Genomic DNA, 12,509 nt, shown 5'->3' with positions numbered 1-12,509 from the left:
TATTGGCATGACAGTGGCTACATTCCATTAGGATTTTGAGAAGATTTAGAATATCTCCAAAAACACCGAAAATTTCTAGATGTACTGTGGAAAGCATCCTAACTGGTTGCATCACCATCCAGCATTGGGGTGGGGGAGGGGAGCAACAGTATGGAATTGAAGTAAGCTGCAGAGAGGTGTAAATTTAGACAGCTCCATCATGAGCACTAGCCTCTGTAGTATCCAGGACATCTTCTAGGTGTGATGCCACAAAAAGGCAGTGTCCATCATTAAGGACTCCCATCACCCAGGTCATGCCTTGCTCTCATTGCTACCATCAGGAAGGAGGTATGGAAGCCTGAAGGCACAGGCTTAATGATTCAGGAACAGTTTCTTCCCCTCTGCCATCCGATTTCGAAATGGACAGTGAACACATGAACACTACCTCAGTACCTCCGTTAGTTCTGTTTTTGCACTACTATTTTAACTATTTGATACACATATATACACCTACTGTAACTTATTTATGTATTGCATTGTAATGTTGCCACAAAGTTAACAAATTTCACAACATATGCCAGTGATATTAAACCTGATTCTGATTGTTACATACATTCTCAGATGTGAAAATAATCTTTTTTATGGCAGCAACAGTATAGTACATCACAAAAATTGTTAACATAAACTATACATAAATAACAAGGAAACAGCATCTGAGCATCAGTAGTAGGGAAAATCCTGGAATCTATCATTAATGAAGCGGCAACAGGGCACTTGGAAAATAGCGGAGTCAAGATAAATTTATGGAACAAAGTTATGGCTGGCCAGATGGCTCGAATTTATCAATGGTGCCAACCAGTGAAATGGTTATGGTTAATATTGTGTATTTGGTCCCTCAGGAGGCTTCTAATTCAATTACCAAAATCCGTTCAGTTATAAGGGTAATATATACCGGTGTGGATTGAGGAGAAGTTAACAGACCGATCACAAACCTGTCATTTTTGGGTGATGCGTGTGCCATTGAAAATGATGCGGATGTTGCAGGTGTTTGCAATTTGTATCACTGATTTGTCTGAAGGCATCAACTCTAATATATCCAGGTTTACTGAGGACAAAATGTTTCAGATGGCAAAGCCTCAATTTTTTTTATTCTGAGAATTTGAAAGCTGTTGGTATTCTGGGAGATCTTGCTTTTCTTGGTGTTAATACGTCAATTTAGAAAATAATCAATATGGAAAATGGTACATCAATTTTTATTGCAAGAGAGTTTAAACAGATATGCTGTATTCTACTTGAACAACAGCTCTATGCTGAGTTTCAATCTGAAATATTGGCCATCTCTTCACCTCCACACATGCTGTCGAGCCACTGAGTTTGTCCAGCAGTCTGTTTGCTGTTCCAGTTTCTTTAATATCTGCCGGTAATTTTAAGCATCGTTAACTTCGTTCCTGATTTCATTTTGTATTATCAAGCAACTTCAATTGATTTTCATTTTCCATAATTGAGATCTCCCCCATGACCACCACCCCACCAATGCCTCCCCCCATTCGTCAGAGTCCCAGTGTCCTAATGGTCCATTAATAACTAAAATGGCAAATAAATTTTCCTACTTGAAATACTAAACAACATTGCTGCCAAATAGGCAGCAATATTTTCATAATAAGGGACACCAATGTAAAGCACTCATCTTGTACAGTTTTTCTTAATAAGTGAAGCATATGCAAGTAATGAGGGCTAGAGGGGATCCCAAAGTGGAATTTTTCTGACCCAAAGGATAAGTGGAATCTGAAACACGCAGAGATAGTGATGGAGGCGGTAACCCTCATAACAGTTGAGGGATATAGAATGTAGACCAAATACTGTTGATGAGATTAAGTAAGCTGGGTGAATGACGGTCAGCATGGGCAAAGTGGGTCTGTTTCTCTCCCATGTGGCTCTACAGTTCTCTAATAACTGGGCACTTGAAAAAATCCAGTTTCCCCCTTTGCTCTGAATTGTAGCACCATTCAACATTCTTTTCGTGTAATTGATCCCAAAGAACAAAATACACTTAAATTAAAAAAAGCCAGTTACATAAGTACTGTTTACTTTCACCTTGAAAAATATAAATCCTCAAGTTGCCCTTCGGATGCAGTTCTTTGCCTCAAGTATTTGCAGAAAGGCCCAAGACAGGCACTTAAGTAAAAGGGAGCAACTGGAACGAACTTCCAAAAAAACTCAACAAAAGCTGTATCCATTTTCACTTTCTTTTCCAAGCACTGCACAGAATTTATAATTACCAGTTCTTTGCTTCTATTGTAAGTTTAATAGACTAAAGAGCTATCACAGCCACATTTATTTTAAAAGCACCAGCCCTGGAGTGTCTACTAGAGGGCCAAATGATTAACACAAATGCTTTGTCAGAATGAAGATGTAACAAGCACCGCCCAGCCAAAGGATGAATTGAAATCAGTGGGTTATCTTTCAGATTAACCAGGGCATTTAGTGAGGAAAATTTCATGAAAGTGTAATTCTTAGCTTTCATGAATCCACACAGTAGGCAGCCTGCCAACTGTCAAGCTGGTGAAATTTTCCTGCTTCACAAAACATCTCCTATTCATTTCTCAGTTTAGATAAGTTAATGTTTCTCTTGCACAAGCTTATTTGCAATGCATACTCCCTCTTACCAGTAGAATAAGGCATTGTTTATACATCAATGTTAACTTTTTTTTAATACAGCACAAAATATAGTTTCTATGGAATTGCATCCCATTTTTATTTAACTAAATGCATTCCGTTTTTCTTAATGCAAGTAACATCATTCAAGCTTAATTCAGCAGTGTTAGAAGAAATAAAGCTCCTTTAAAGAAAAGTCAGAGTTCATTTCCATTAGAGGAACAATTGACAAGACTTTGTTCTACATATGATTTCATGTACTTACACTGTAATATCTTTTGATATGCCGCCTGCTGTCCAAAGTCAACTTGTTACATATTTGCACTTGATACTGAAAAGGCGATGCTTCACAATTAACATTACTGCAGTTCAGTAAACTGGGTTGTATCTGTTGCCCCTGTTACAGAACAGAAGAGGTGCATATGAAATACAACTCAAAATACTTTAATGATAAGAAACATCACTATTTTTCTGTATAATCAAGATTCAGTAAAAAAGAACATTTTTCACTCAACCTGGTCTATACACAAATTCTATACCTGAAGTTGCACAAGAATAGTGATGCATTCACTTTACAGTCAGCCCACCTGCAAATTCTCAAAGTTCGTACAATTAATTCTCTATCTTGTTTACTGCTGTAATGAAGGGAAGTCAAGGATTATGTTCACTAACATTGCTCTGTGCCAAGCTCCACTCCTTACTTTCCTCAAGCAACCAGATTGTTTTGACTAAAAAAATCCAAACCAACTGCTCTTCCTCTGGATCAACTTAAAATAATTACTTTTAATTTAGATAAGGGTGCCTTTGCTTTCCATCCAAAGACTAAGATGTCCAGTCTCATAATTTACTGTGTGTTGTAAACCTTGGGGGAAAAAACCTAAGATGATTAAATATTTTCCGATGATTTTAAATTTTGATTCAAGGTCACACAAATATCTGGCATCAGTTTGGGATGGAGATGCATTCCTCTACATTTGATGACAGAGGAGGATAATGATGTACAGAAGGTCAAGGAGTCTTTTTTTTTTAAACTGGGGGGGGGATATTTGGGAGAAGGGAAGGGAAAGGAAATAAAGATTTAATATTAAAAAAAACAATATCTTATTTTAACTTTTTCTTGCACAGAAATGTCAACTATTTGAAACGTCAACTGGTAAGTCCCATCTTATTCATTTTCAATGAAGATAAATATTTGCATTCAGAAGATAAATGCAGTTTGAACAACATCATTTTCTAAATCTCCAGCCCCAAGAATGATGAGATTCAATTTTCTTTTGTTGTTGTTGTTTGTTTGTTTGTTTTTTTTTATATACAGGCTACAAACCAATAACCAAGGAAAAGCAAGAAGCTGATACTTCCTTTCAAAGACAGGATTCTGCAGATGCTAGAAATCCAAAGCAACACACACAAAATATGCTGGCTGGTGGTAAGGAACAGACAAATGCTGAAGAAATGGCAAGGTTGCCGACCGATGCACCAAAACAACAACACACACAAAATGCTGGAGGAACTCAGCTCATCAGGCAGCATCTGTGGAAATGAATAAACAGTCAAGGTTTTGGGCCAAGACCCTTTTTTCAGAACTAGAGAGGAAGGGGGAAGATGCCACAATAAAAAGGTGGGGGGGGAGGAGGAGGATAGCTGGAAGGAGATAGGTGAAGTCAGGCGGGTAGGAAAGTTAAAGGGCTGAAGAGAAAGAAATCTGTTAGGAGAGGAGAGTGGACCATAGGAAAAAGGGAAGGAGGAGGGGACCGAGGGGAGGTGATAGGCAGGTTTAAGAAGAGGTGAGAGGCCAAGAGTGTGGAATAGAAAAGGGAAGGGGAGGGGATTTTTTTAAAACTGCAAGGCGAAATCAATGTTTCGTGCCTTTTCATTGGCTATGTAGAACAGTCCATGTTCTAAGCCTTTCCCAGTAATGCTCCCCAGCTCTTCCTCTGCTACATTGACAACTGCATTGGTGTTGCTTCATGCAACCATGCTGAGCATTTCATCAACTTTGCCTCCACAACTATTCTACCCTTAAATTCACGTGGTCCTTTGCTGACACCTCCCTCCCCTTTCTTGACCTCTTTTCTGGAGACAAACTGTTGACTGACATCCTTTATAAACCTCCCGATTCCGACAATTATCTTTACTATACCTCTTCCCACTATCTCCTGTAAAAATGCTATTCCCTTTCTCAGTTCCTTTGTCTCTGCCGCATCTGTTCCCAGAATGTGGATGTCCTCCTTTTTCATAGAACAGAGTTTCCCTTCCTCCAACGTTGATAATGCCCTCACCTGCATCTCCTCCAGTTCCTGAATATCCGCACTCACCCCAACTTTCCACCATCTTAACAGGGATAGAGTTCCACTTGTCCTTACCTACTGCACCCCATGAGCCTCCGAATCCAACACATCGTTCTCCACAACTTCCACCATCTCCAAAAGGACCCAACACCAAACGTATCTTTACCTCGCCCCCTTTTCTCCACAGGGATCACTCCTTCCATGATTCCCCTGTCCATTCATTCGTCCCAGTACCTATCCCTACAAACAGCCTAATTGCTACACCTGCCCATTCACCTCCTCCCTCACTTCCATTCAGGCCCCAAACAGTCTTTCCAGCAACACTTCACCTGTGAATCTGCTGTATCCGGTGCTCCTGAGCCTCCTCTACATTAGTGAGATCCGTCGTAAGTTGGGGGATTGCTTCGCAGAGCAGCTCTGCTCCATCCAGCAGAAGTGGAACTTGCCAGTGACCAAATATATTAATTCCAATTCCCATTCTGATATGTCGGTCCACGGCCTCCTCTTGTGCAACGATGACGCCACCCTCAGGGTGGAGAGGTGGAACATCTTGTATTTTGTATGGGTAGCCTCCAGCCTGATGGCACGAATATCAATTCCTCCTTCCAGTAAAAAAAAACGTCCGCGTCCCCTCTTCTTTTATTCCCCACTGTAACCTATTATTTATTTTACTTTACTTTATTGTCGCCAAACAATTGATAGTAGAGCGTACCATCATCACAGCGATATTTGATTCTGCGCTTCGCGCTCCCTGGAGTACTAATCGATAGTAAATAGTAAAAATTTAAATTAGAAATCATAAATAGAAAATAGAAAGGGAAAGTAAGGTAGTGCAAAAAAAAACCGAGAGGCAGGTCCGGATACTTGGAGGGTACGGCCCAGATTCCGGTCAGGATCCGTTCAGCAGTCTTATCACAGTTAGAAAGAAGCTGTTCCTAAATCTAGCTGTACGAGTCTTCAAGCTCCTGAGCCTTCTCCCGGAGGGGAGAGGGACGGAAAGTGTGTTGGCTGGGTGGGTCGTGTCCTTGATTATCCTGGCAGCACTGCTCCGACAGTGTGCGGTGTACAGTGAATCCAAGGACGGATGATTGGTTTGTGTGATGTGCTGGGCTGTGTTCACGATCTTCTGCAGCTTCTTCCGGTCTTGGACAACTTCCATACCAGGTTGTGATGCACCCTAGAAGAATGCTTCCTGTGGTGCATCTATAAAAATTAGTGAGAGTTTTAGGGGACAGGCCAAATTTCTTTAGCTTTCTCAGGAAGTAAAGGCACTGCTGGGCCTTCTTGGCAGTGGACTCTGCTTGGTTGGACCAAGTCAGGTCATTTGTGATACTGACCCTGAGGAACTTAAAGCTTTTGACCTTGCGCACCACCGATGTAAATGGGGTCGTGCGGTCCGCTACTCCTTCTGAAGTCAACAGCCAATTCCTTCGTCTTGCTGACGTTGAGGGATAGGTTATTGTCTTCGCACCATGCCACCAGGTTCTTAATTTCCTCTCTGTACTCAAACTCATCATTACCCGAGATACGGCCTACAATTGTTGTGTCATCAGCAAACTTATATATTGAGTTCGATGGAAACTTGGCTACACAATCGTGGGTGTACAGTGAGTACAGCAGAGGGCTGACTACACAGCCTTGTGGGGCACCGGTGCTCAGAGTGATTGCAGAGGAGAGCTTGTCCCCTATTTTTACAGCCTGGCTCCTGTCTGTGAGGAAGTTGAAGAACCAGCTGCAGATCTGAGTGCTAAGGCCCAGGTTCCGGAGCTTAGGAATCAGTTTATTTGGAATGATGGTATTAAAGGCAGAGCTGTAGTCAATGAAAAGGAGCCTTACATACGCGTCTTTATTCTCCAGGTGTTCTAAGGAGGAATGTAGGGCCAGAGAGATGGCATCTGCCGTTGACCTGTTGCTCCGGTAGGCGAATTGCAAAAGTCGAGGTTGACCAGTAGGCTGCGGTTGATGTGTGCTATAACCAATCACTCAAAGCACTTCATAGCAATTGATGTCAAAGCCACAGGTCGACAGTCATTCAGGCATGCCACCTTGCTCTTCTTCTGCACTGGGATAATTGTTGCCATCTTAAAACACGAAGGAATCTTAGACTGAGGCAAGGAGCAGTTGAAAATGTCAGCAAACACTCCAGCTAGCTCCCTTGCACAGGCCCGGAGAACCCGTCCCGGGACGCCATCTGGGCCCATCGCCTTCCTTGGATTGATCTTTAGGAAGGCCTTTCTAACGTCCTGCTCGGTGACGATGAATCTCGATGCCACCAGGTCCAGTTCATTCAGAGGGAGCAGGATGCTCCTCTTCTGTTCGAATCTTGCATAGAATACATTAAGTTTGTCAGGAAGAGAAGCGCCACAGTTATTGATATTCCCAGCCTTTCCTTTGCGCCCAGTGATCTCATTTAGACCCTGCCATAGTCCACTGGCATCCCTCTGGTTAGCCTGGGCTTCCAACTTGGCTCGATATTGCCTCTTGGCGCCCTTAATGGCTTTCCGGATTTCACGCCTGGATTCCGTGTAGCAACTGGTATCCCCGGACCTAAAAGCCGCAGCTCTAGCCTTCAAAAGGGACTTGACCTCATAATTCATCCAAGGTTTCCGGTTAGGGAATACCCGGATCGTCTTGCGAGACACACAGTCCTCTGTGCATTTCCAGATAAAGTCCGTGACAGCTGAGGCATACTCATCAAGGTTAGCTGCTGAGTCCTTGAATACTAAAAAGTCCACTGATTCAAAGCAGTCACGGAGGACCTCATCCGTTTCCTCTGTCCAACTCAACACCACTTTTGACACTGTGACCTCCTGCTTCAGTTTCTGTTTGTAAGCCGGGAGGAGGAGTACGGCCTGATGGTCTGATTTTCCAAAGTGAGGTTGTGGGACGGAACGGTAGACATCCTTGACTGCTGTGTAGCAGTGGTCAAGTATATTCGGGCCCCTGGTGGGGCAGGAGACATGTTGGTATAACTTTGGCAGCGCCTTTCTGAGGTTGGCCTGGTTAAAGTCCTCGGCTGTAATGAGCAAAGCCTCCGGATACCTGGTCTCAAGTTCACTGATGTTGGCAAACAGTGTGTTCAGAGCACACTCCACGTCTGCCTTAGGGGCGAATGTAGACCGCTGTCAGTATGACCGAGGTGAATTTCCGTGGCAGATAGTAGGGACAAGACTTACCGACAGGTGTTCCAGGTCTGGGCTGCAGGAGCTTATCAGTGCCACTGTGTCTGAGCACCACGCAGTGTTGATCAGTAGGCAGACACCATCTCCCCTCGTCTTGCCCGAAGACGCCGTGCGGTCCATCCGATGGACCTCTTCACACCTGCCTATCAGCTCCCCCTGCGTCCCCTCCTCCTTCCCTTTTTCCTGTGGTCCACTCTTCTTTCTTATCAGATTCCTTTCTCTCCAGACCTATACTCATCCTACCCACCTGGCTTCACCTATCACCCCCACCCCCATCCACTTTCTATTCTGGCGTCTTACCCTCTTCCTTTACAATCCCGAAGAAGGGTCTTGGCCCAAAATGTCGACCGTTTATTCATTTCCACTGATGGTGGCGGACCTGCTGAGTTCCTTCACATTGTGTGTGTTGCAGAGGATCAAAGTAGATCTGAGCGAGTACTTTCACAGGAAAATAGTTGTCCTTTAGGTTATTTTTTTGGCGATCAAACATTTCCACAGCATGGAAACATGGATAACTGAGGGACTAAAATTTATCTCTGTTGCCAGCACAACATAATTAGAACCATTGCACTACTGTGGAGATCAACTCTCTATCTGCCCATATTCCTCATTAACAGCAAGCCAGACTGATGTTCTCAATCTTATTCAAGCACTCATGCCAACTGGCCTACATTAATTTCACAGAGGAAGCACTGATTTAGTTTTCATTGTCTGAGAAGATGGCAAAGCAAACATCTATTGCCCATTGTGCTGTCAGTGTAATTAATTATAGTCACAGAGAGATACAACCTGGAAACTGGCTTTTTGGCCCACCGAGAAAGCACAGACCATCAATCACTCACCTATCTAACATTAATCCCACTTTTTTTTAAAAATTCATTCCACACTCTGAACTATCTCCAGGTTCTACCAGTCACCTAAACAATCGAAGGAATTTAAAGTGGCCAATTAACCAACCAACCCACACATCTTTGGGGTGCGGACGGAAGCCCATGTGGTTACAGAAAGTAGATACAAAGTCCTTGCTGATCGCACCCGAGGTCATGATTGAACCCTGGTCACTGTCTCCGTGAGGCAGCGGCTCTACATGCTTTACAACTGTGCTGCCCTATTTTTCTTCAATTTATAGTACCCCGCAACACTGCTGAACTGAAAGTTTCAGGATTTGGATCCCACAATAATGAAAACAAACCTATAAATTCCAAATGAAGATGCTGTGCAATATGGAGGTGGTGATCCATGCTCATTCTTCCCGTTGGTTGGGTGTTGGGTTGAGGAGACTCTGACAGATGAACCTAGGCAAGTGAATGTGGAATCTGGACTCTGTTTTAGAGTGGTAGCTAGCATCCCAATTAAGTAGACTGCTTGATGATCAAGCCCGAGCCTTTTATGGCCTCTATGTTTCAGCTGCACTGCTAGGCTGTGTAATTTTTTCAATTTAGCCAAGGGGAGGAGGACATGCTTTGCCAATATATATTCTGATACTTACACTGCCATCAAATACATTATCATAAATGTTTTCTGTTCCACAGTTTGGACATATGAACTTGAACCTCTCTGCATCACGGTATTTTTCTTCATCGGTCAGCTGAACCGGGCCACCCAGCAGCACATCATTTTCTTCATCTTGAAGACAGATATGATTCACTCTGAATTGGGATGGATCCAAGCCTTTATGGTAGGGAGAGATGGAAAGAAAAGAAATGAGGAATCAAGCTGATCTAGTTAATTCATCTTCACTTACTCATAACCAGACGCAGTTTAACTGAAGGTGCTTTGAAACAGAGAGGGATTTGGTCTGACAAACTGATAATCAAGAATAATTAAGTTAATTTTATTTAATTTCATTTGGACAGAACATTGGTGAACACTTCCACCAACTGTCCATAACTTTGCAGCACATGATATTATAGAAGCCCAAGCATGCTGCAAACTTCTGATCTGTCAGTCGGGAATGCAATAAAGATTCACTGATTCAATACTGACACAGTTCTGCATTTCTTGATTAAACCAAAGCTCTTCAGTACATTCAAAGCATTGAAGAAGATCCCATGGTGACGATCAAGAAGTTCTTTTAATTTATGGTCCGGTTGACATCCCACCACCATCCACCACAACTGCTTCTAAACTCCCTGATCAATTCCAATAAGAACAAAATCAACTGGCCATTCAACTCACTACCGTTTGTGGAGTATTGCCATCTGCTATAAGACATGCTATTGTAGAATATATTTAAAACTTTCTCCACTTCCCTAGTCTTTGAGTGGAATGATGTAAACTCTTATACAATAAAAGTTTAAGAAAGAATGACAAATAAGTAATACCAACTTTCATAACCAGCTTCTTCACCTCTGCCATCCGATTCCTAAATGGACATTGAACCCGTGAACTCTACCTCACTTTTTAAACATATTATTTGTTTTTGCACGATTTTTAATCTATTAAATATACACATACTGTTATTTATTTAATTACTTTTATATTACATACTGCATTGATCTGCTGCTGCTAAGTTAACAAATTTTACGACACATGCAAGTGATAATAAATCTGATTCAAATTACTTCACAAGCTAGTGAATTCCTTACGGTAGATACTGTGACGACAATGGAGGTGCTTCAGCCACAGATCACAAAGGAAGACCCACAAATAGCTGCAGCAATAATCTGAAAATAATTTTTTTTACACCCAGCAAGTATGCTCTCACTCAGACAAGGATGACATACTGTTATCTATGTTCAATAGGTTATGTTCCTGCAAGAATAATCTTACTGTTTTGAGTCTCAGGTAAATAAATTTGATAAAATTTATTTATTGACATACAGCGTGGAATAAGTCCTTCTGCCCTATTCGAGCCACACCACCCAGCAACGCCTGATTTAACCCTAGCCTAATCAAGGGACAATTTACAATGACCAATTAACCTACTAACAGGTACGTCTTTGTACTGTTGGGAGGAAACCTTGGAGAAAAACCACACATTCGACAGCGAGGAACATACAGACTCCTCACAGATGACATTGGAATTCAACTCCCAATCCCGACGCCCTGAGCAGTAACAGTGTCACACTAATTGCTATGCTACTCTGGCGCCCAGTGACCTATTCTGCAAAAGCCAGCTGGACACAGGCAGATGAACCCGGGCCACTTAAATCCACTCCCACAAAATGACTGCTGCAACTGAATATGACATATATCCTGGGTTCTCAATGTATCTTGTAATAAGGAAACAATCCCTCTCTTAGAATAACTAATTTAATAATCCATACCTTGGCACCAGTGGTAAAGTGGATTATACCTATAGATTTGGTTTTTCTATCTTTCAAACACACCTACCTTGTTTTAATGTTTTGCTAGTTTGCTGCATCAATTGTTTCAATGATCTCAGACTGCTTGCCTACTTTTAGAAAGACCACACTGCAATCCCCAAACTCCTGTAATCAGTGCATGCCACAAGATCTCTGACTCACTCGTACTTTAGGTAAACAGAGTTGTTGTCTCATCCAATGCAGTGATACAGTACATACTCATGCTCCTCATTTACAAAGACAGGTGTGTAAAAAGGACCCGAAGGATCATTGGAGACCCGAGTCATCCCAACCACAAACTGTTCCAGCTGCTACCATTTGAGAAATAGTACCGCAGCATAAAAGCCTGGACCAACAGGCTCCGGGACAGCTTCTTCCACCAGGCCATCAGACTGATTAATTCATGCCAAAACAATTGTATTTCTATGTTATATTGACTGTCCTGTTATACATACTATTTATTTTAAATTACTATAAATTGCACATTTAGATGGAGACATAACATAAAGATTCTTACTGCTCATGTATATTAAGGATGTAAGTAATAAAGTTAATTCAGCTCAACCCTTTTCATCATGTTCTTTCATGACATATCAAATTGCAATTTATCTAAGAGAAGCAAAATGTTTGCAAATTCAACGTCTGAAGCACCTTCAATAACTCCAAAAGACTGAGGTTAGGTAAAATACCGAAAGGCTTTTATTCGCTGTACAATACGACCTCCATGGTGAGTGTCTGCCCCCGGACTGAGTGGGAGGGGCAAGGCGAAACACCTTTATACAGGAGTCTGTGGGAGGAGCCACAGGGGCAGTCAGCAGAGGGGCCTGTCCAGACAGGTAACCCAGTTACAACCTATATACATGGTTTACCACATTCACCCCTCCTTTTTAAAAAAAAGAGTCCCGCGGGGTGAAGTGACTGACAATATTTAAAACAAGTATATTTACAGGTCAAGTCTATCAGGCGGTCGAGTCCGTCGCTGTGATCTACGTAGCACCGGTGGTGATTGCATCGGTGATGGCGGTTGTGCTGGTTCCGAGCCTGACTTGAGGTGCCAGCACGTTAGGTGCTGTTAATCCCTTGTGCATGTGCGTCGC

The 12,509-nt window shown here is 42.4% G+C and overlaps 1 protein-coding gene across 4 annotated transcripts in view; it reads right to left on the bottom strand.

The window, feature by feature from the left end:
• pola1 (polymerase (DNA directed), alpha 1) overlaps positions 1–12,509 on the bottom strand; it is a 306,438-nt gene that overhangs the window by 129,176 nt on the left and 164,753 nt on the right. For 3 of the 4 annotated variants that reach the window (XM_072260537.1, XM_072260535.1, XM_072260536.1), the window contains 2 exons: positions 9,594–9,775; positions 2,900–3,031 (listed from right to left, as the gene is read on the bottom strand). In XM_072260537.1, coding sequence (XP_072116638.1) covers positions 2,900–3,031; positions 9,594–9,775 — 314 coding nt within the window. Of the gene's footprint in view, positions 1–1,121; positions 1,394–2,899; positions 3,032–9,593; positions 9,776–12,509 lie in introns of those variants that run through there. The other variant, XM_072260538.1, reaches the window with a different exon arrangement.

The sequence above is a fragment of the Mobula birostris genome, chromosome 6, assembly GCF_030028105.1.
Source record: "Mobula birostris isolate sMobBir1 chromosome 6, sMobBir1.hap1, whole genome shotgun sequence".
In the NCBI taxonomy this organism is placed as follows: Eukaryota; Metazoa; Chordata; class Chondrichthyes; order Myliobatiformes; family Myliobatidae; genus Mobula; species Mobula birostris.
This window is presented reverse-complemented; position numbering and strand designations above follow the sequence as displayed.